At 46.6% G+C, this 24,626-nt stretch overlaps 1 protein-coding gene across 3 annotated transcripts; it reads left to right on the top strand.

The window, feature by feature from the left end:
• Window positions 1–624: 624 nt before the first annotated feature.
• On the top strand, window positions 625–22,476 carry LOC6547922 (protein dead ringer). Of its 3 annotated transcripts, none has more exons than XM_001976405.3 (12): window positions 625–1,341; window positions 10,308–10,474; window positions 10,553–10,703; window positions 10,794–11,154; window positions 11,231–11,331; window positions 15,667–15,739; window positions 18,840–19,023; window positions 19,371–19,518; window positions 19,580–20,064; window positions 20,315–20,413; window positions 20,637–21,160; window positions 21,310–22,476. In XM_001976405.3, the coding sequence occupies exons 1-12, from the start codon at window positions 1,255–1,257 to the stop codon at window positions 21,669–21,671; spliced, it is 2,742 nt and encodes a 913-aa protein (XP_001976441.2). In that variant the 5' UTR covers window positions 625–1,254; the 3' UTR covers window positions 21,672–22,476. The 3 variants fall into 3 exon arrangements, with proteins under 3 accessions (XP_001976441.2, XP_015012652.1, XP_015012653.1); XM_015157166.2 differs by having other exon boundaries at window positions 11,216–11,331; XM_015157167.2 differs by lacking the exons at window positions 625–1,341; window positions 10,308–10,474; window positions 10,553–10,703; window positions 10,794–11,154; window positions 11,231–11,331 and adding an exon at window positions 14,153–14,359.
• Window positions 22,477–24,626: the final 2,150 nt, after the last annotated feature.

The following is a 24,626-nucleotide window of genomic DNA, read 5'->3' as shown; positions in this document are numbered from 1 at the left end:
CAAAAAACACAAACTAAATATCTCCCTCCGTTGTGGCGTTATTAATTTTGGCCCGAAAAAGTAGTCGAATTTCCCATAGTGTAGTGGCTCTGTTTCAGGTGTGCGTTTGCCTCTGTGTGAGTGTATCGGAACGAGCGAATAAGAAGGCGGCGTATTGCGGACACTCTCACACACAGACGAATCGGGCATTGCATAGATTGCGATTACAATTTTAATTTAATTGACCACCTCCCGCCATCGAACAGCCATCCGATTGGCTGCTGCTGAATTGAGAGCGGAGCGAACGAGTTCGGGGAACGAGTGGGAAATGGAACGTGCAACGCTACAAAGCCACCCCGAAGTTCCGGTTTCAGCGTTCCAAGTGAGTACTCTTACCCTTTCCCACAGTTTAAGTTCAACGGTCTCTCGGTTCGCCTTGTCAAATTTGTCGAATGCCGTACAACAATTCAAAGCAGGCCCCTATAGTTATACAAACTATGCCCCTCTTTAGATACAAAGGTCAAACTCATATTGTCCAAAGCAGTCACTTGCATACACTGGTATAAAGTAATAAGTAAGGGCATTTAATCGTCGCCCTGCATTCTCATTTACTACCGTTCCGACGCGTTTCCTCTCGTTCCTCGAACTTGTGTTGTATATAGTTTCTTGTTCGCCACTCAGATCGATTTGAACTTTCGAGTGGACGAGACGTGCCAATTTGAGTTCCGTGAGCGTCGATCGTGCGGTCGGATAACGGCTTTTGAAATGGACACATCTCTGTAATTAGATAACGTCGCAATGTGGATTAATAACAATCGTGTTCTGTGTGTGTGAGCGTGTGAGCAGTAAAACTCTTGATCTATGATTAAAGTGAGATAGAAACCCAAACCCTTTAGGAACCAAATCGCACTAAACAACCGCAAATAGTTATAGTTGCAAACAAACAGAAGGGCATAAAATCCAAGTGAACGGTTCTTAAGCGCACTCTCCCACTTCCACACCAGAATAAAGTGTGAAGGGGATCGAAGATTACAAATAACGGTTCGCGCTCACGAAAAAAAAAACCAAATGCTGGCCGCAAAGTAATGCCATATAGAAGCTAAAAACAACACAACAAAAGTGTGCTGTGCCAATTAAACATCAGCTAAGGAAATAACATCAAAATATCAAAGGTCTGCGCAGGTCTTTGATAAACCGCAACATCCGTAACATTCGTCAATTTCGTAATATTCGTTAAATTCGTGACATTCGAGCAGGGTGATCCAATTCGGCTCAATGCAACTGCGAGTGCACCCTACTATGGACTGTAGCGGTCGTTCAACCAGCAATATTGAACGCGATTCCGATCTGGGGGACGATTTGGTAAGAAAAGTAACTTAAAGTAACTCCCTAATGAAACTACGAGTTTCGAGTTGTGGAAAGGATTATTATCGAATTTCCATTAGTTAAGCACCTTAGGTTCCAAAGAATAAACAGAGTGTATTTCACCATGTCTTGCTTATAAAATATTGGGTTTTTCTTTTAAAAGTTTATGTGACAAGCTGATTAGTTGGCATTAAAATAGAAACATAAATACAAGCAATAAACTTAATTGGCATAATCATACTCAATTGAAGTTTCCAAGAGAAAAGTGTGTCAGTAAGTGCCGCTAAATTACCTCTTTATTATCACATCATAAAATCTGATATGAAAAATACAAATTAACAAAATAAACAAACATATAACATTGAAATACAAATGAAGAAGTACGGAATTCATGGTTATTGCTTACAATCAGCCACTGATGGAAAATCATATTATATTATATAATTACTCTTGGAAGCATTTTGAGCTATTATTTTTACCAAATGAAATTTGTCAAGCACCAAAATTAATAAGATATACAACCTTTCATCTATCCAACATATATAGATTTGATTTATTTTCCTCTCGACAGTCTGGTAATTTGAGTTACTAATGCATCAATATCCATTTGCCACGCGAAAAATATTATTGAATCTTGAGAGTGAATAGGAAAAGAGTGACACTGATGGGCAAAGATACTCAAACAGGTGCGTCGAATCTGTTCATTCGAAAAATAATTCTGATTTGCCGTCGGCACTTAGAGGAAATCCTTACCTCCGCCAAAAGCGATCGCTTTTCTGCCTTAATGATCTCTTATTTTTGTTTTCAGCTTTCGTGCTTGAAAGCAAAGGCAAAAAGGCAATTCCTGCAACCGACTCACATTGTTTGCAGATGATTCAAAGCGTAATTATAATGTTAAAAAAATATGTTTATTCACTCGGCACTGGGAGAAAGGGAATTCGAAGCGGGGGGAGCTGACTTTTTGGCGTTTCAGTTTGCCGGAGAGCCGTTAAAAGGTGACATGCTAAATGGTCGCATACAAGACGGTTGTTGTACCGCCACACTCACGTCCAGCGCAATATACACTCACACTCTGATCGAGCTAAGTGCATAACACACTCATAAATACAAATAGATTCATCTGTTTCGGGGACCGAGATACCGAGATACCGAGTTTCAGCGATCGTTCACAATTTCCACCGATTGAAAGAGATCTTTCAATCCAAGCTCTTTGATGGCGTTCATATGTAAATAAATTGTTCAAATATTTGCATTATTTGTTAGTACCTTAAATGAATATTAAATGGGTTTTATTGCCTTTCAGGCCTTTCGGCCATTCGCTTACCTGAGCAGCCTCATCTCCATCTCCATCGCCATCTCCATCTCCATCTCCATCTCATCGCGACTTCTTCAATTCAATAAAACTCTTGTTAGTTTTTTCCTGCCCCTTTGTTTTCCTTTCATTTTTATTATTGTTAATAGACATTGCCGGCTCGATCAACAATGAGCCAGACTTTATACACTCACTCACTTACACACCGCCGACCTGCCGGCCGGCCGGCCTTCCGCTCGTCTGGCTATTTACATAAATTTTAATAGCCTCGCTTTTGGCCAAGAAGCGGAGGCGATGGGCTGTGCAAACAGCGACTGAATCTCGGCTGCCCAGGCCCGTTCGTCATCCCCCGGATCGATGTGCTCCTTGTGGGCCTGGACTGGTGTTAATTGAGGGGTCTCTCAATTGACGGTCCGCATGTGGGTGCTGTCTAATTAAACCCACTGCGATCGGACCGACATGCTGGTGTCATTCGCACATCATCCGAGCCGCAGTTCTTCTATTCATTCAAATCAAATCCTGCGGCCGCCACTCGCTCGCATTTTCAATTCAGCCCAAAAGTCACGATTAAACAATAATGTGGGCTGTCAAAAAGTCATAAATTCTCGAATGTAACCCAGTCCGGGCGAAGAAGTCGTGCCCAATGGTCCGTGGTGTATGGTCCAATGCCCAGTGCCCAGTGCCCAACGTCTTCGTCATCCGAGCACCACTTTAATTACTTGGGTTAAACGCAGAGTTTAAAATTATCGCCGAATTGCTGTCTGTAATTTTTGAATCGTTTTTAAATTAAATCAAGCCGGCGAACATGATTTGAGACAATTGGCTTCTGATTCCGATTCCGATTCCGATGCCGACTCCGATGCCGATTCCTCGAGCCGGCTCCGAACGCTGCACGTGCTCCAGGCGGAGTTCCCACATTAAATCACACTGGCCTTGGGTTGGGGAACCCCCCGAAATCTCGGTGGTGGCTAACTGGTGCTGCTGGTGTTTGCACTGATTCACACTCTGGCTCACATTTATTTATGACCACTTTAATGCGCCAGCCTGAAATTTTGGAGGAGCTGTAAACTTAATTGCAGTGGCTTGCATGGAATCTTAGTTTCATGGGAAGCACTCAGCCCAAAGGTCAGGCATTTATGAATAAATACAGTAGTGAATATTACATTTAATTCCCAAACGAGTTGCCTGCTGGGGATGGCTTACAATGGCCAGAGACCCCCTTTTCCCGCCGCCACTGGAAGCGGAAAGCATTTGGGTCGGACGGCAGCGGCACCTGTTATAATTTGTTTGGCTTCTTGTACGCTGACAGGCAGCGATTTTTATTAAATTCTTAGTGGGGCTCTTCTTCTTGCATAACCAGCGGGCAGGGGAAATATTTGATTAAGTATCTGGTGGGGCCTTTGGGGGATGACATGTCCCTGACTCTTTCCCCTGCCCAGCCATTTGGATTTTTTCGTTTTTGGTGGCGCTTTCAACCGCAATGACAAGCGAAATTCGCTTTGCTTTTAGTTTCCTCACGGGACGCGAACTTGAAACTGCCCAAATGGAGGGGATTTGTCACGTCATTCGGATATATATTGGGGGAAAAATTTAATTAACTACTAATGCAGTTTGCGGCACTCAAAAGTGCATGGCGACAAATGTCAGAACGGCACAAAAAGCCAATGAAAACAGGGCCGTAAAAGCAGAAAGAGCTCGTAAAAAATATGATTATTATTGGCTGTATTACAGTTTGCGCTTTTCGTATTGTTTTTAATGAATTTATGAATTATTTTGCCAACCATAGCTAATAAAACTGTTAATTGGATTTTTCCAGTACAGCTGCCGATTGCGAAAAGCGCCACGAAAAACGATCGCGAATCGCAAAACAAAATGCGAATTTGCGAGGGCACGAACTGTGTATCTGTGTGCTTTTCTCTCTGTGTGTGTGTGTGTTTGGGGCCTGGATAAAAAGTGTATTTATCATCGCGCTAATAAAACTCTGCCCTCTCTCTTGCACCGCACATATCGCCCTCCCTCTCGCCCAAATGCCAACAGCAATGGGCGTGCCAATTGGCCAACGAGAAAATCGCGTGAGCCCCAACAAATTGAATAACCGAGCTGGCAAACAGCAATTTTAGTTTGGCATTTGGCACTGAAAACATCCTCGTTAAATTTTGGCCTCTTTTCCCACTTTTTCGCACCTGAATTTCTGTATAAAGAAGCCAAGCAATCGCAACTGAAATCCATACGTAATTATTATCGATTCTTAAACGCAGTGTTTTTTTTGGGTGAAATTTTATGGGGGTATTTTACCTAACGAAATGCTGAGCTTAAAAGGTGTGCATTCATTTGAAGTGAAAGTGCAGTTAATGTCCTGCAAGATTTTCTGCCGTATTAACCAAAAAGTGTAGCCAATGTGCGCGGCAACATTTCCTGATTAACAATGGTGGAAAGTGCGCTCCTAGAAACTTTCCTCATGTGGCGACACCCAGTCATAAAACACAGATATATTTCGGGCAGGCGACTGTAACAAGCCCTGCGCCGCTCGCATCCAATAAAGTGGGCTCTTTGCCGTCCAGACGGCCACCAATACCTCCAGATACCAAGAGACCAAGCGACCAAGCGACCAAGACAGGCGGACTTGCGGGCTGGCCAAGGCAATAAAATAATGCAGTTTTTAATTATTGCCGCCTGCAATCGAAGCTAGACGCAGTGAATCCACCCCGCAGCCGGAGAGGCACAGGGCACAAGGAGTCGCAGGCGCTGGAGCTTCGGGAAGTGCGACTCGGAGTTGGCAAGAGTTGGCCAGACAGCAGGGGCGTAGTTTGAGCCATGTTTGGATCCATTATGATTCGTTTATTGGTTTTCCCAAAGAGTGTAATTTAAATTAGCTAATACGTTTTCAACTTATGCATTGTTTTTATGTTATGTTTCCGCCGATCCTGGCAATTACTTCAGTCCTTCTAAGCCAACCAAAAGAAGATACATATGTATATGTACACATGTAGATACCGTTTCAGTTTCTTTGTATGCTCCTGACGCCCTCCTGATTCAAATCCGGACTACGCCTCTGGCGGACGTAGAACCCAGCCCAACTATTGCCGTTTAACCGTTGCGTTTGGCCTCTCGCTCCCTTTTTTTGTGTTTTTTGTATTTGTTGTATTTTTTGCATTTGTTGTATTTTTGTTTTTAACCGGTTTCGTTTTTTGTATTTGTATCTTTTATTGTTTACGCGAAACTTTGCGTCTGCCCGCCGCGCTCGTTTTACATGGGCGTGCGTGCCAAAAGGGTTAAGGGGGTGTGGCAGGGGGCTGGGGAGGCGGGGGGCCTGCACTCTGTACAGCCAGCGCCATTATGCTTTGCCATTGTGTGTGCGTGTGTGTGCGTGTGTGTGTTTGTTGGCCCGCTTTTGTTGTTTCCATTTTTATATTTTATTCGCCTTATTTTTTCCGCTTCGACGCTTGGCGAGCGAATGAAATCGCGTTTGTACGCACACACACACACACGCACACATACACACACCCGACCATTAAGAGCGCGTAGCTGTGTGAGTGCGCCGGCATACAGTACGTGTATCCGTATCTCTCAGATACGTTTTGCATTTTAATTTTATTTCCATGCTCTCGTTGCCCGAAGACCACGTTGCACATGTTTTGTCCCTTTTTACACATTTATTTTTCGCTTTTTTCCATCTCCTTAGTTTTTAGCCGCTGGCTTGCCGTTCTTTTCGCTTTCGAATATTCTGCAGCAGTTGCATCGCGTTGAAATACATAATTCGCCACGGGGTGGATGCGTAAATGGGTAATTTTATTTATATATTTATTCAGTTATAAGATCCGAGCACACATGTGCCAGCGAAACGGAAAGAACTGAAGCAGCCAGCTCAAGGGGTTGATTGGCATATAAAAACGGATTCTTTGATGGCCTGTTAACGGTTTGGCTTAAGCTAACAATGGCTTACAATCTCCAGTCTTGGCTGTGTTGCAATTAGCTGATTTGTCTATGGATTAATTCCACATACGCCGGTTGCCGAGATCTATGAAATCCATAAAATCTCCCGCAGATTAAAAGCCCCGGGGGCAGCGAAGAATTCATCTCCAGAGGCCATATTGTCATCCAAGATTATGTTTTTGACAGGCATCACGCCTGTCATAACGAATGTCTACCGATCTATTTTTATAGCAGAGATATCTGTCAGCACATGTTTGTAACCTTACACTCTTGTCCTGCCTGTACAAAAATTTAATTTCGAAAAGATCTTCTATATAATAAATTGATTAATTTATCTTAAAAAAATAAATACCTTCACTAGCCCTGAATCCCTACAGCTTTATTGGTTTAGGACTCCGAATTTCTCCTGTCTCCTTCCATTTTTTTCTATATGCTGCATGAAGTTTAAACAATGTGCCTAATTACCCAGACCTACGATTTGAATAAGACGAACGCAATAAACTTAAGACGCCAGTACGCCCCGGTCTGATCCTCAAATGAGACTCCGGCGAACCCACTTGAGTCATAAGGACATTAGGCATTAGTTTGTCAAGAGAGTTCGGGCTAAAAAAAAACAAGAAGAAGAAGAAGAAGGACAACGAAAAAACAAGGAAATTCAGTTGTAAAACCGGCGACTCGAGCCACAGAAAAATAGAAACAAATGCGGATACACATGCTCGTCGGCTCGTAATCTTAATCCTTCACACAATAAACGCCCCTGGAATGAGCTGCTGTATATGTGCTATGTAGGACTCTCTCCTGGTAGCAATATCCTGATCCTGTTTGCCGGCAGCGCCCTTCACAGCTTCGCTTCAGGATTGTCGCATTATGGGTTTTCGAGCGGTCGCAGCGGTTCGTCCTTTTGTTTTAAATTAGCACGGCATGTTGCACATGCGGCATCTGTCCGTCCGTTCGTCCGTTTGTCCGTTTGTCCGTTTGTCCGTTTGTCCGTTTGTCCGTTTGTCCGTTTGTCCGTTCGTCCGTTCGTCCAGTTGTCCGGTTGTCTGGCTGTCTGGTTGTCCACATTTGAAGCCTCCGGAAACTGCAAGCAATTTCCTACAAATTTGTCGTATTCGATTGTCGAACAACGAATGGAAATTAGGCAAATTGCATTTGTAGTTTGCAGCTCTGAATGCAGTGATAATAAATTAAGATACATTATTTCCAGCCACTTCTATCGAAATGTAATGTCAACACTAATTAGCGATAAAAAGCAGAGGAAGAGGTGTGAGGGCTAAGTACGGTCTGTGGCAAAAAAATTAAATAGTTTTCCTATACAGGCCACTCAGATAGTTGGCTCCGTCTGCGGTGCATCGAAAGCTATTAAAGTAAATTGCACAGGTGCCGCCCCCCCGTACCCCTCTCCAAAAATACCCATGCCCACATCCATTTGTTTGAGTTTTGGAGTAGTATCTCTATCTTACATGTGTACGGCCGAGTTTTCCTCATTGTCTGTGGGTCTAATTGCGATTTAATGTCTTGCCTTAGCAGTTGGAAACTTCGTGTTTAGCCGGCGATAACAGTAGCGTTTTATCAACGCAGAAATTAATGGAACTGCCGTGTCCCCCGACCAGGTGGGTTCGCCATAGTCATCCGAAGGCATACGAGTATATGGCGGATAGTACACCGCCATTAGTTGACTTTCCTGCGGGTTTCTGTGCGGGTGTTTTCCCGCCTCCCATTGGATGGGCACCTAATGCCCTCCAAGTGGAACACCTTATCGCTTCACGGTGATTTATGCGTCGCCTACTGCGACTATATATTCCACGGAAGCTCTGTCGATTTTCCTACGAAATTCCATATCTAGAATGGGCATTGTTGCGGTGATTTTGATGGATTTCTTCCTCAATGGCGGAACCTTTGCTCCTTTTCTCACTGAATTTACTGCGAGCGCTTGGTTCCATTGGTTAGAGTAGCTCGAAATGTTAATAACAAACTCATAGGAAGTTTACTAGTTGAGATACTAATGGTTTCTTTGGTTACTTTGTTAGCTTTTTAATGAATATCTTAAATAAATTGCATGCGCGCTCTTTTAGCATTTCCATCTGCCGATCCGTATCCACGTCCATGCCCCATGCGATCCACTTGCACCAGCCACATTAAAGCGGCACAAATTCGTTGTGCATTAATTAGACATTTTATAGGTGCAAGTTGGCATGGCCTGTATGCCGCTTTCGGTTGCCAGTTGCCAGTTGGTCGTTGGTTGGTGGATCTTGGATGTTGGCCATTGGCGGAGCCCAGACCACAGTTCTGTTTGGACCTGGTCAACAGCAGACCGCAACTAAGTCGCATACATGCACATAGTGACTGCATCTGCATGTATTTCGCATGCCTTCGATAAGTTACATTCATTTGATATACACACACTAACAAATGGAACCGAGTAACCGACCAGTTGGGCTAGCAATGGTTATATATACCGTAGGACTTAAAAGAATTTCAATTAAATCGTAATATGGTATAGCTCAAAACAGCATTGGGCAATTGAAAAGCGTTTGAAAGACTTGACAACAGCCGCATAATCATTTTGACCGCAACTGCGTGTGGAAATGCATGTGCAACATTTTCGCCATAGAAGCGCTTTGCATTCGCGCCGACTTCAAAGAATTCCAGCAACTCCGTTTCTCTATGGTCGAGCCATTGTCTATGCCTTGGTTTTGGTTGCACTTATGATTATGCCACAGCGACACCAGCACTTCAAGTGCCAGTGCTCCACACCAGTGCTGCACCACCAAAGAGTCAGGCGATAAATGTTGAGCACACTGGGTATCCACAAACAGCCACATATGAGACCGACTTGGGTTGGCCTGGCTTACTTTGTTTGGCCCCTGCTCCTCTGGCTGCTCCGGCTCCTCCGGCTCCTCCTGCTCCTCCAGCTCACCCGATGGCTGTGTTTAAATTGAAAATTCCCGATTTGCACACAGTCACAGATGCGCTTAATTTGCACCTCTCCAAATGCATAAAAACCAAGAAGCCGTGATGGAGTTGCATCGGACTTGGAGCTCGCTGGAAGACTGCTCTGCCTGAAGGCGCAGTCGCAGTTGGTGACTTCAACACTCCCGGCCATGCGTGGCGGACTTCTTGGCAAAGAGTCACGGCTGCCATGTCATGCTGGCCAGGAGCGGAGCTCCAGTAGCACCCCGCGAACCCTCCAGCCGGCCCTGGAGCGGGGCTGATTGCCGTTTTGTGGGTCTGAGTCTGCCATTGTTAATTTATTAAGTGGTTACCTTTGTTGTCACCCCGCCGGAGGAAGTGGCTTTCTGTTTTCAGCACTCGCAATCGATGGTTGCCTTCAGCCGCCTTCAATTGAAATTGCGCGGCGTGCCTTGGTTAATGTGGCTCTGGGCACATGCCATAAACCAGCATCGAGGTGCTTCAGCTGGATCAATGACCACTGCCCACGCCCACGCCCAGTGATCCCCGACCAGATCGGAGTCGATATCGAATCTGATTCCCATTTGCCGCCTGACAAAGTGTCCGTATTAAGCTTGCCCAGCGGGCCACTTGTTGACATAAGCGCCGCCATTAATTGTCCATCACCTCCAAAGGGGTCGCTTTGGTTTGGTTCTAGCTGCACTGAGAGAAACGTCGATAGCTGTAGCAGTGCATTTAAAAGCAGTTCTATTAAGACACCTACCCAAACTCATTTGCAAATTGATCTACTTTTCTTCCTGTGCAGTCACATGGTGATCGAACGGACGACGAGATGCGCGACTGCGACTCCGTGGATGGGGAGCATCATCAGCTGAGCGCCAAGGCGGCGATTGCAGCCCGCCTGAGTCACACAGTTTCCGGCGGCGGAGGGAGCTTCGCCAGCCCCGAACCGCAGACCGAGCTGCCCCTGAGGTGAGTGACTGCAGCTGATTAATGTCCTGGATGATCTCGGTAATCTTGGTAATCCCTGCAACAATCCTCTGCCCACAGCCATCACCATCAACTGCCGCCGAATCATCCGCTCAACGCTCTGGGCAGCTTCATGGGCATCGGCGGTCTACACAGCATTCCAAATCTCCAGCACAGCGACGTGCTCGAGAAGCTCAAGATGCAGGTGCGCGACATGAAGGTGGGCCTGATGGTGAGTGTCAAGGTGGTGCCAGCGATTTCAGAGGAACTTCAGTGGAGGGCATCGGATACTAACATTTGAAACACCTTGTGTTAACCGCAGGAACAGGACTACGCTGCCGCAGCACATGCCGCTGCTTTCGGGGCCAACATGCTGCCCACGACGATCAGCTCGGGCTTCCCACTGCCCCACAACTCGGTGGCCTTTGGCCATGTGACTTCGGCGCCCAGCGGTGGGAATGGAAGCAGCTACAACGGAGGCACCACCCCCACGCAAAGCTCCAATAGCAATGCGGCCACCAATGGAGGCGGCACCGCCGGACCTGGAGGAACAGGAGGATCGGGCGGCGGAGGAGCAGGAGGAGGCGGCGGAGGAGGGGGCGGAGGCGGAGGAGGAGGCGGAGGAGTGGGTGGCCACCAGTTCTCGTTCGCATCCCCCACAGCAGCGCCGAGCGGCAAAGAAGGTTGGTATCTATCTATCGCGTGGCAGGCGGCGATCCATTTGTGTTTAACTGTTGCACTCAGCCCGCCACTTTGCAGCCAATTCCGCATCGAACTCGTCGACGTCCAGCGAGGCTTCCAATTCATCGCAGCAGAATAATGGATGGAGCTTTGAAGAGCAGTTCAAACAAGTCAGACAGGTTAGTGGATTGTTGGGGGATGGGAAGGGCAGGCAGGGGAAGCCAAAGGGGGAAGGGGAAGGGACCCGAGGTCCAGTCAATTGAAATCGACAAAACTGTGTGTAAACAAGATGCAGGCAAGCTATCAATTAACTACTAATAGCCAGTCGCAGTACAGCGGGAAAGTATCTCATCCTCGTCCCACCTGGCCGAAGGGGATCGAAACCAGTTGGAAGAAGCTGCAGTCGAGCAGTCGAGCAGTCCACCAGTCAAGCCGTCCAGCAGTCCGTCAGTCCATCAGTCCAGTTTGTGATCTCGTTTCGGATCTCGTCGTGGCAGAGCTAATGCTAGTGCCGCCTTGAGGCGTTCCAGGCGATTCGATAGTTCCGGTTTGCAATTGAGCAATTAATGTAGCCCTTTTCAGGGCGTTAATTTGGTGAGAAAATAGCTGGCCAGCATCCCCCGGCATGTGAGGTCCAGATGCTGACCGAGTATCCGAGCAATTAGGCCCGAAATCCCCTCGAATCCTCACAATTTTTGGTGTGGTCATTAAATGTGGTTGCCAAAATCGAGGCACAGATACATGTACATATACCGATACAGATACAGCTACAGCTACAGCTACAGATACAGATACAGTGTGTGAACCTCGACAGCTTTTGGTTCGTTTTGGTTGGGCCTGAGTCGTCTCGCCTCGCTTGGGTCATAAAAACCGAATTTCGATTAACTTTAAATGCACACACACTCTCGCCGTTGCTCCCTTTCGGCCAAATAGCCATGTAGCCATGTAGCTGTAGCTGTGGCCATAGCTATCCATCAAACGGAGCCCGCATTCTCTATGCACTATAAAAACTTTGACCCTCGCAATGCAATGCAAAAGATACTTATGTATCTCGTGGATGGGGCTTTTGCTACAGCTCTGGCCGCAAATGTATCTGTAACTTCACGCTTAACACCTTCGCTTACACCGTGTGCGGCTCTTGAATGATGATGATGTGCTTGCAGAAACCGGCTGACCAGATATACATATATCTCACAACTCCCTTTGGCCTCCTCCAACTTTGGCTTTCTGTAGGTGTCGGATAAATCCCTCGCAGCACATTCAAAATGGCTGTTTCGCTCTTTCATTAATTGTGGAAACGAGACGAAACGTTAATTATGTTAATTGAAGCGATAGCGGCGACTGCGAGAAAAGCCATTTTGAAAGAGTACCGCACAGATACACTTACAAATACGCTTACAGCTACAGATACGCTCATTCATTCGCTGGCTTCTCAGCCATTCGCCTTTCCCCAACTTTAAGTAAAATTCACAGTGCGCTCTGCTCTGATTTTAGTTCTCAGTCTTGGCCATCAGTCAGATAGTCAGCCAGTCAGCCAGTCAGTCATCCATCTATCTATATATCTATCTATCTTGCCATCCATCCATCCGCAGACGAAGACAACAAGTAAAACAAAAATATTATTTTTGGTACATTTCGCTGCTCATTTCTTGTATTATATAGTTTCTTTCTGCCCTGCTCTCATTAATCAATGTCAATTATCTGTACGTACTGAATAATTATGTTTAATTATAGACCGAAGCATTTTCCAATAATATTCTATATAAATATATCTATGTGCTCTTGTTGAAGAATTCAATCGTGGAGATTGTGCCATTTCCTTTCAATCCGACTCGTTTTTGGCGCGTGTTGTGCCATTTGTAATTAGTTAATCGAGAATTCACTTGCGTTCTAAAATCGAGTGTGGGGTTTACTTATTTAACTTAAACTGAAACGATTACTGAATCTTGCAATTCCCTAAGCAAGCTACTTAATAATTTAAATGGCTTTCGGCTTGACAAGTCGTTACAAAGCATTAATTTACATTAATTGGTATTTATTCAGTGCAGTGTAGCATTCTCAAGAAAATTAAAAGAGCCAAGAGATGAAATAAAACATAAAACACGACAAAACGGAAAGTCTGTTGAACACATTTCGAGTAATGAGTGTGAAATTCTTAAATAAATATGCCGGCAACCTGCAGATGTATCTGCATCTGCAGCGGCGGTATCTGTATCTGTGGCTGGCCGTCGAATTATGCACTCGATGCGGCAGGACAACACTTAGGGACCAAAGGCCGTGCAACGGGATCCTGTCCATATAAATTTTAATGTCCACTGGAACCTTTTTGCATCCATATGCTAGGGCATCTGTAAATGTATCTGTATCTGATAGTTATAAATTACACCCACACACAGGGGCAGGCAGAGGAAATTGATCTGGCGAAAATGCAGCCGAAATATAGAATTCCCAGAATCAAGGATTCAAATTTCAAGCACCCAGGCAGCGGATTTGTCGGGCACTAAGTCTAGGCGACAAATAAGTGAGATTATTTTTATAACCCGAACTCCGAACCCCGAATCCCGATTCTCGATTCCCAACTCCAGATCCCGAAAAACATGTGTGTGCCCAGGCAGCGGCAGCAGCAGCGGCATCTTGGATAGTTATAAAAACGATTATGATTGGTCCACGGACACCGTGCCGGGGGATAGAATTCTCGTTCCCGGTTTTATAACTTTATTGCCACGGATTTGGGAGAGATATTGGTAGCGCTTAACGGTTTGCGGCTGCTGTGATGCAAGTTAGGGATCGAAATTCGGGAAAGATATTGGAAAATGAGGCACAGGCAGGTTTGCAACCCTTGTGCGTGAAAGCGGGACTTCATTTTATGATTATTAATACGAGTACCCCAGACAGGCAGGCAATAATATAGGTACACAGATACAACACATGTGCGCCTGTGTTGGTATGGGTGCGTGCGTGTACGTGTGTGTGTGTGTGCGGCGGCAGCGACGCAGGCAGCATTTCGATCCAGACTCCTGCCACAAATTTAGTTGATAAACGACCTTTGATGGCGTTGCATCGTCGCGTTGATCAATGAAATAAATCGAAGACCGCATTTCCCTTTGTGCACCAAAACAAGTGAAATATAGTTCTGAAATCGGGAAAGCAGCTCAACAAGTGTGAAACCGCAGCACAATGCTCATCTCCGAAGATCAAATTCAGGAGGTACATCCACATGTATAAAGTGTAATCAGTGAAAAGCAACGCATCCTTCGAGGAACCAATCCAGTTGAATTTCAATTAATTTATTTTGTGTTTGGCTCAACCCCGAGCGGTATAAAGCCACATATATACGGACGGAGGTTTTGCGCTGGCACTGCTCCTATAGCTCTTGTGGGCGTCGAGAATCATAAAAAATATCCCCAGCACAGCCAGTTTGGAAAGAAGTTGGCAGGAGGATTGGAGTCCAAAGTGCCCGGCCAAAGTCGGGGCTCCAAGTCTGACTTGGTTTTAAATCATTTATGCGAGGAGGTGGGGAGGCGAAAGGAGATGGAGTTGGAGATGGAGAAGGAGGCAGTTCATCATTCGCATTGACTTAGAATGTGCACCACGGATGGTGCAGGGCTCGAGCTGGGTCTCCAGCTCCAGCTCCCCATCACCAACTCCAACTCCATCTCCAACTCCAGCTCGGCTTCGTTTCTTTCTTTTTGCAGTAGGCGGAAAGTATGATGAATTCCGAATTTGATGAGTTCACTCCGATGTTGTCATTAATTCTGAACATACTCGTACCAAGTTGTGACTAGGGTTTTCCCTCCACAGACTTGGTTCCTGGTGGCAAAGGTCAAAGCATGAGCCGCAGGAAAACCGCAGCACATAGCGACGATAAATAATAATGTATAAATGGCAGATATATACATTCATGTACTTCCCTCGTTTGTATCCGCGGCTCTATCTTCATCACCTAATTATCCGTTGTGCCACTCACGCTCGTTGAGCTCTTCACACTCGAACAAAAGCCCAATGTGGCAGGGTTGGAGGTTAGGGGAATGTTTCTCTATCAACCCCCAGCAAACAATGCTCGACATTGCAGGAGCGACAGAGATGGAAACACCCAACACGCGCCCCTGTCATCATCCGTGTCTATTGTTGGCCCAACAAAAGGCCAGAAGTGAGCCAAAACTCCATTTTGTGCCAATCCATTGGCCTAAAGAGTCAAGTTGTTGGACCTTTTGTTAGATTGTTTTGCTGTAAAAACGCCCAAATGCGCTTATAATGGCTCGTTTTGTTTGTTTATCCCCGTAAAAGCAAATGTACAAATTATATTATAACATTTTTATTTTTCAAATTATAATATAGCAGTTTTATATAATAATATAGCAGTACTCTTGAATCTGTTCGATGCCTACAAAGACCGATTAATGTTTTTGGCGCCCACGGTTGGGCATTTGGGTACCTGTTATTGGGAATGTACTAGCTGTTAATGAACGTACTAGCTAAGCCTAATGAATCTATATTTCCGCTTCCAATTACAGCTCTATGAAATCAATGATGACCCCAAGCGCAAAGAGTTCCTGGACGACTTGTTCTCGTTTATGCAGAAGCGCGGTAAGTTGCACATTGCATTGAAGTTTCTCAAGGGGCACATAGAGGTGGGAAGGTGGGAAGGTGGGACTATTGGGGGCCGTATCTCGAATCTGGATTCTCGAATTTGCATATCCCTGGCCCAGATGACGGATTGCTGACTCAGCCAGCCAAGTGTTTTTGGGGCTCACTCAAATTATGTTAATTGAATAAATTTCTCGGCACTTTGACGTTTGATTTTGAGCAGCGCGAGGGGCCAAAGGGGGGCCATTAAAATATGCAGAAATTCTGGTGAAGAGGAAACCGAGAAACCGAGAGAAGTAGAGAAATCATTTTGGTGGCTGACTTTTTGTCATTTTGTCACTTCAAATTACTGTCACATACACACACACACGTGCACTGGGGAAAAAGGGGGTACCATATGCATATTGGTACTTAAATTTTAAAGGCGACTTGCAGCGGCAATCGGAGCAAATGCCTATTTATACATACATGCGAGTATGCTTTCCTGCACTTTTGTCATTAATTATGGGCATTACCGAATGCGAGGGAAATCGGTGGCATGCACCCACTACTAATGCCTGGCGTGACTGTACTTTTCCAATAAATTAACTTCCGGTTGCCGATCCCAGTGCAATCCTTGAGCAATCCTGCCATTCTCGCCGAGTGTGTTTGCCTCAATTGCCTGACTCGCAACCTGAGAGGGCATTAAATGTGTTTGTGTTTGCACAAGTCGTGTTCCAGGGAAATAGAAAGGGTACAGTGATGTTGACCCACGGCAAACTCTCAAAGGGGAAATATGCAAGAAATTTAAATAAACTTGACGGCAGCACTGTACTTAGAAAAGTAATCTATTTCGTGTCCAACTATAATTAAGTTTTTAAATTTGCACCCTGTATTCCTAGCTTTGATGGGAATGCAAGTCGCATTCCATGCCGAAGACAGCAATATTTGTTTATTCTATGTAATTTCGTACGCGTTTCATACAAAGTATATTAAATCTATGCTCTGAGCAAACACACTCACACATCCCTATATGCGTGGAACATCCCTGACAACTTAATGGATTTTAATCTGTCACATGCGTTCAAGTTTTGACATATGCACGCTCACCCGTCGCGGTCACTGCAAAGGGGGTTTTCGGGTGCGGAGGGGCAGGATGGGGAATGGGAAAAGGGGGGTCGCCTACTGGGTGGAATGAGGCTGTCTAAAGTTGTCGTCCGCCATGAGAAGGAAGCTCCGAAAAATGCGACTCGGGGCAAAAGTATTCCGTGTCCATGTGTCTATAACCGAATGATATTGTACAATTGTACAACTAACTAACGGAAATTATGCCAAATAGGCATGTGTATAAATAAATGTATTTGAAATAAATGTGGATCGCTTGCCGTGAGTTGTTTGTGCAGCGAAGAGCGGCGCAATTCTTAATTAAAAGACGTCAATCACTTATCAACGCGCGCGCTATTTTCGTAGCTATTTCCCAGTGCTCCACGCCCAGCACCAGGCACCTCCACCATCTGAGATTTGGGATCTGGAAACTGGGAACTGGGAACTGGGAGAGCCACCATGTCGGGTTGGGAGCGATAGCACTCCCTCCGGCGCTGGTGGCGTTATGATTTCAGACTCGATCAAGTTTCCTTTAATTTCCATTAAAAACGCCTGACATCTAGGAAAACAAACGCAGCCGAATAAATAAATAGATGTGCCCCGAAAGAGTTCAGTCTGAAAGCCACAAAAAAAAAAACCGCATTGGAAAAAATGTAAAAGCTGCCAGGAAAAACAATAATAATAAGTCAGCAGTCGGCATGTGCGTGTCAGGAGCAGCGATTTGTTCAGATACTCGGCATAGGATCGAATCGGATCGCTTGGGATGCGATTGGATTGGATCGGATTGGATCGATACCCCTGGGCAGGAGATTGGATCCTATGAGACGGAGCGCTTAATGATCGATTCGAGTGACGGGCGGCCGGAGCTGATCATTAAATTGCCTTTGATTATGTGCGTCTTGGCCAGATTTTTTGTTTGTGGCTCGTGCAGCGCTCGATGGTGATCCAATCTTTTTGCCCTGGCACATGTGCATATCCCAGATCGCTCGTTTCGTGTTATTCCTTTTTGATACGAGCATCAGCTCGCCACTCAATTTGTTTATATGCATAAAAAACAAACGTATTTTCATTCAATCAACACGTCCATCAAAGAGTTTGATTGATTCCCCTGGGCTCATAAAACACAACGAAAACGAAACCGAAAGTCGATCGTTCGATCGTTGGATCGTTGGATCGTTGGATTCATGGGGCAGCAACAGGCGGCATTCGATGATATTTGGTATGGTGTTTGGTATTTGGATCGTAAAAAGAAAAGGAGTCCGCCCAGCATTATACAAATCGACCTACACACGTACATACCCAGCAATTATGCAGGCTGATATGTTTTTTATTCGTTTTCATGTGCCCTGCACGAAAAAAGAGTTTAGGGATCTCAAGTGCTAAAGATGCCGAGGATGCTAAATGATTAAGGAAAATAATACACAAATATGTGTAGTTTAGTCCATACTTAGTTAGTCAGAACTATTAGCAATCTGAGGATTTGACTTCAAACACGTGAATTTCTCTCGGTGTGCAATAAAAAGGAAGTAGAAAAGAAATTTGAGCAGCACAAATCAATAGCAAATAGAGGCCAATAGAATGCCAATGTGTATGATGATGATTAGCCGCCATAAACAGACCGACATATGTACAAACATGTGCATATATGGCCGGCATTGTGTGTGTGTTTCAAATCGAGCAACAATTAGGATTTATTTCAGTTTTTATCGGCCCCGGCCTGCACTTCTCAGCTGCTACAGGGGCTACAAGTGTTAATTGCTCCGTGATCGACGAGTGGGAGTAGGAATGGGAGTGGGATCGGGATCGGGATCGGGCTCGGGAACGGGGGAATCGCTGCACTCTTTGGGGAGATAAATCTGTTTTATGGATCTTTAAATCGTGTTTTGCTCGTTGGTGCATTTAACGAGCTGGATGGAAAACATCGCCAAGTGCAAGAACGAGTTTCATTGCGCAAACAGCTGAATTGGTATTCGAATGTTTAGTAAACCCCCACCGCCGCCCTCCATTCCCATTTCAGGAACTCCGATCAATCGGCTGCCGATTATGGCCAAATCGGTGCTGGATCTCTACGAGCTGTACAATCTGGTGATAACCCGCGGCGGCTTGGTGGATGTTATCAACAAGAAGCTGTGGCAGGAGATCATCAAGGGGCTGCACCTGCCCTCCAGCATCACCAGTGCCGCCTTCACCCTGCGCACCCAGTAAGTGGATATCCCATCCCTCCTCCCTTGAATGCCATCAATCCCATCGCTGGTACCTGCCACGTTGAGCTATGTCCAAGGCAAACACAAATAGCATCGGCAACCCAAGATGCGGGACAAACAGAAACGGACAATCAAACATTGCAGCGATCAAGCAACAATCGATCTGCAATCGTGGAGCTCTCTGTGGGATCGTGATTTGTTTGCCTGTCGCTTTCGTATTTACACGATAATTCAACTTAAACAGGACATCAACGTGAAGTCTGCCCCTCCGCGTCCCTGCGCGTCCCCCTGCCGCTTAGCGCGTCTGTTTGCCGCGCTTATTAATAATTTTATGCATCTTGCAGATACATGAAGTATCTGTACCCGTACGAGTGCGAGAAGAAGAACCTGAGCACGCCGGCGGAGCTGCAGGCGGCCATCGATGGGAATCGCCGGGAAGGACGTCGCTCCAGCTACGGCCAGTACGAGGCCATGCACAACCAGATGCCGATGGTGAGTACACAAGGCTGGGATCAGCCACGAACTACTGGTACTAATGCCCTATACCCCATAGACGCCCATTTCGCGACCCTCCCTACCCGGTGGCATGCAGCAAATGTCGCCGCTGGCGCTGGTCACCCATGCCGCGGTGGCCAACAATCAGCAGGCTCAGGCCGCCGCGGCCGCCGCAGCAGCTCATCATCGCCTGATGGGCGCTCCCGCCTTTGGCCAGATGCCCAATCTGGTCAAGCAGGAGATCGAGAGCCGGATGATGGAGTATCTGCAGCTGATCCAGGCCAAGAAGGAGCAGGGCATGCCGCCAGTTCTGGGCACCAATCATCCCCACCAGCAGCAGCACTCGCAGCACCAGCAGCAGCACCTCCACCAGCAGCAGCAGCAGCAGTCGCAGCAGCAGCACCACCTGCAGCAGCAGCGCCAGCGCTCCCAGAGTCCGGATCTCAGCAAGCACGAGGCGCTCAGTGCCCAGGTGGCCCTGTGGCACATGTACCACAACAACAACAGCCCACCGGGATCGGCACACACCTCGCCGCAGCAACGGTAAGCGACTTTCCACTAATTCAGTCCTTGCGCGATTACCAAATGGCAATTGCCAAATGTTTTCATTGGCAACCAGTTGATTGAACGCACGAAATATTAAAATGAATTTTTATGTAAGATTGACTTAGAACAGACAGCTGGCGCCATCTAGCCGACAAGCTTCTGAGGCAATAGCAATAGCGCCCCCTGCACGCGATGCATAGATGTACAGCCAAGACTCTAACCACGTTCTCTCCATTCTCCACTGCAGCGAAGCCCTGAACCTGTCCGACTCGCCCCCAAATCTCACAAACATCAAGCGGGAACGCGAACGGGAGCCCACTCCGGAGCCCGTGGACCAGGATGACAAGTAAGTTGGTCCATACCCGAGTAATAAGGTGTCAGGAAGGCGAGGCACTCCATATGCAACCGTTGTGTACCGTTGTGAAGCTGCAAATGCAACCTATTTATACGGCATCTGCAGCTAAGACCTGTAAAGAGATACAACACTTGATTTATCCAGACATTTGTACTACTGCGTGAGGAGACATTGGTGCATTTCTCTTACTAACCAAATTGGCTTACTCAACCAGGTTTGTGGACCAGCCGCCTCCAGCGAAGCGCGTGGGCAGCGGCCTCCTTCCGCCCGGCTTTCCCGCCAACTTCTATCTGAATCCACACAACATGGCCGCTGTGGCAGCAGCCGCGGGATTCCATCACCCATCCATGGGCCACCAGCAGGATGCCGCATCCGAGGGCGAACCGGAGGACGACTACGCCCACGCCGAGCACAATACCACGGGCAACTCATCCTCGATGCACGACGACAGCGAGCCGCAGCAGATGAACGGACACCACCACCAACAGACCCACCATCTGGACAAGTCCGACGACTCGGCCATTGAGAACTCGCCCACCACGTCGACCACCACCGGTGGGTCGGTGGGTCATCGCCACAGCTCGCCCGTTTCCACCAAGAAGAAGGGCGGCGCTAAACCCCAGAGTGGCGGGAAGGATCTGCCGGCCGAGGACAAGGATGCGTCGTCCAGTGGCAAGCTCAATCCCCTGGAGACGCTGAGCCTGCTGTCCGGAATGCAGTTTCAAGTGGCAAGGAATGGTAAGTTCGCAGGACTGAGCAATGACAGGGCTAAATTTAATTCAGTTGGATACCTTTAAGCTGGAATGCAATGCATCGCTCTGAATGCAACTGCTCTGACCCACAGCACCCATTCACCCTTGAACTAATACAACCCTAATCCCTTCCAGGAACTGGCGATAACGGCGAACCGCAGCTGATTGTCAATCTGGAGCTTAATGGCGTCAAGTACTCGGGCGTACTGGTGGCCAATGTGCCGCTGTCCCAAAGCGAGACAAGGACGAGCTCACCCTGCCACGCTGAAGCACCCAGCGCCGAGGAGGAGAAGGATGAGGAGGAGGAGCCAAAAGCCGCTGAAGAGGAATCGCATCGATCGCCAGTTAAGCAGGAGAGCGAGGAGGCCGACCAGGACATGGAGGGCAATGAAATCCTCCTCAACGGAGCTGCTTCGGCGGTGGGTGGTGCTGGTGCTGTTGCTGTTGCTGTTGCTGGTGTGGGTATGCCCCTGCTCAAGGATGCCGTGGTCAGCTAGAGAGCTAGAGGGATAACGAGAACCGGCATGGAAAAGAAAGGAAAGGAATGGAATACCAAAGTCATATTTTTCAGAAAAATACAAAAGCAGTTCAACTCACACAAGCACACAGATGCCGAACCTAAATGTACATACACACGCGTGCGGCAGGAGCACAGGAGCATTAAGGATGTGGACAGGACATGAAAAGCGCATTAGGCGCATCCCAGCATTCGATGTTCATGCATGCAGCACCATCCCCACCATCCCCACCATCGCCACCAGCGCCATCGTGCCCAACCGCCCGAAACTCAAGTGCGACATGCCGCCAGTAGAAGATCATGGAACATATACATTATCGAAAGTATATAGGTTGCGTGTGTGCTCTATTTCCACATTTGCATAAAAGACAAGCCAGCGAGCGTGTAGTTATCGATAGCCATTACTTACATAAGCGAGTGCATCACTTCGGATACATAAACCCACAATACCCGTATATATATGATATATGAATAGGTCACCAATTTGTTTTTAGCGTGAAATCTGTTGTATCCTCTAACGAACTTCCCTTTTTTGTGTTAGGCTGCAAGGCTTCTGTACATATCAATCAATACCTAGCTCTTAGGCCATATGCTATACTATATACATACTATATACTGTATCGGAAACTAGTTGTAAGCACACAATCACGCATCACACCGCAGTAACACACATGCATATCCATTATGACCGCATCGTAGACATATTTTAGACGTAAAAGCAACACAAGTAATAAGCATAAATGTATCTGTCGTAAAATTAAATAGCGCTTTTGGCACCCACACACCACTTCGATTGCCCCACAGTTTCTACTGCTCCAATGCCCAAAAGCCAAGCGGAAGGTGGCAAGCCACAGCAAATTGATGAGCATATTCTAAGCATAAGCGTTCAATTTATTGAATAATAAATCTATTTAATTTTAGTTCAATGCGCATTCGAATCTATCACGGCCATAAAACACTGGCCCCTGGCTAATTAACGCACTTGGTTGGGGGCACCATTTCCCTGGACCCGGGATAAGTGCCCGGGCCAAAAGCCGAGAGGCACTCGAGCCCAAAGACCTAATATTTGGCTTTCTTCGCGTTATAAAAGGAAAACATATTCCCTTTGTTTTTGTTTTGCTTTCAGCCCGAGCCCCGCCAGTTTTGACATGGCGAAAAAGTCATAAACACACAGAAGGGGCCGTAGATTATCATTATCATCATTGATGGCAGGCGGCGGCCCGCCAAATGCACACCAAACAAAGTGATGAAAAGCAAATGTTGTTGGAAACAATGGATGCGTGAAATTGTTCGCACCCCGCGGGCCAAACGCTGCGCTTAGTCCGCTTAGACCACCTTGTCCTTGCCTCCTGGCCACCTGGGCACCTGGCCACCTTTCCTCGCCCGTACTCCTGCCCAGGTGAGCTCGAGTGCTAACTACATTAATGCATAATGTGGTGGCCGGCTTCCAGTGGCAGTCCATGGGCTCCAGACCCATCAGCCTAATGACTTGCGTACGGCGGACGCAGCGTGGCCAAAGGGACCTTGATGAGTGGCAAGTGCGTTAGGACCTTGGCCGTAAACCGGCAAAGCTGGAAAATTTTAAAATTTCCTGGGCTTTAAAACTAAAAACTTGTGCCTCCCATTAAAAGTACGAATATGCAAACAGTTGCGGTGACAATAATAGCACCAGCGTTTCTGTATTTTCTGACACTTTTTCATCAGCTCAGATTGTACTACTGCAAATATGGCAAATTCACATGAGTTGCAAGTCCCAAACTCATTGTCCTTGCAGTACTATTGTCCCAGATTAAGACTGAGCATATTGGCCCTGTTTGGACTTCCGCTCTGGCAGAGATTGCTAAGTAAATGAGTATTTGCCCCAAGGACTTCATCTGGGCAGATTGAATTAAATATCTTTGAGGGCTAAAGCCCCAACTAAAGTGCTGGCTTCAATTTCTTGGTAGTGGTGACTCGATTTGGTGTGGAATTTCATTAATTTCAATAATTTCGATAGGGCCTGCACTCGGGCTGCATTTGCGTTGCACTCGGCATCGGGTTTCCAATTACGCAGCACATATTTGTGGTATGCAGTGACCATGCCCAGGAAGCAGCTTCTCATAATTGGTTTTCCAGTTGCACATTAATTAAAATAAATGCCGATAATAAGGCATGCTTTTAACCCCTGGTTCGGCAAGCACAGTAAATTGCGAAAAAATCAAAAATAAATTATTCAAAGGAGCGGGTCACGTGTTGAATGTTCTCAAATTGCCCAACTAATCAGGACCAAGGTCCAGGGTTCGTCCTGCCGCTCATAAATCGTTTGTATTCCGGCCCCGGGCATTTTTTATTTGCTGCCTCACAAAGGAAAGAATGGAAAACATTACAGAAATTAGCCGACTAGAATGGAAGGAAGGAAGTCATCGCCGACGCCAGGGAAATTCATTTCTGTGTGCGCACGAGAACTCGCCGTTCTGCCGTTCAGGCTCAAATTAAAGGCCAATAATACAGTAATAAAGTCGGCAGCCAATCGACCTATGGCCCCTAAGCCAGGCCAAATCGAATCACCCAGACACAGGCACCAACGCACCTTGACAGGCCGCGCTTAAAAGTATTTATAAATTTTATATAATGTGCTTCCAGCGAGCGAGATACATCGCATCCCCCGAGCGAGCTACAGATGCGGTTGAGACAATAGTGCTGAGGCTAAAAGATCTCATTACTAAAATACCAATAATCTCTACTGAAGATGTTATATATGTATGTATTCAGTATGAATAAGTATAGAGGTACCCAAACCTCATAGTATTCGGCTACTGAGCAGGGATTAGTATCAGCAGATACTGAAGACTGCTATTTCGCTGCCCGCCACTGTGCGCATGGGGCATGTACTATACATAAAGTACGACGGCTTGCCCTTTTTGGTGTCGGGCGGGAAGTAACCTCTATTATTTAC

This window comes from Drosophila erecta, unplaced genomic scaffold, assembly GCF_003286155.1.
Source record: "Drosophila erecta strain 14021-0224.00,06,07 unplaced genomic scaffold, DereRS2 tig00000092-arrow-pilon, whole genome shotgun sequence".
NCBI lineage: Eukaryota > Metazoa > Arthropoda > Insecta > Diptera > Drosophilidae > Drosophila > Drosophila erecta.
The sequence above is the reverse complement of the archived record's forward strand: the minus strand, read 5'-3'. Positions and strand labels throughout refer to the sequence as shown.

Coding starts and splice junctions, on each gene's coding strand:
- LOC6547922 (XM_015157166.2), top strand. CDS start 1,255: ATGCAACTGCGAGTGCACCCTACTATGGACTGTAGCGGTCGTTCAACC. Junction 20,065..20,314: donor CACACCTCGCCGCAGCAACG/GTAAGCGACTTT, acceptor TCTCCACTGCAG/CGAAGCCCTGAACCTGTCCG. Junction 21,161..21,309: donor GTTTCAAGTGGCAAGGAATG/GTAAGTTCGCAG, acceptor AATCCCTTCCAG/GAACTGGCGATAACGGCGAA.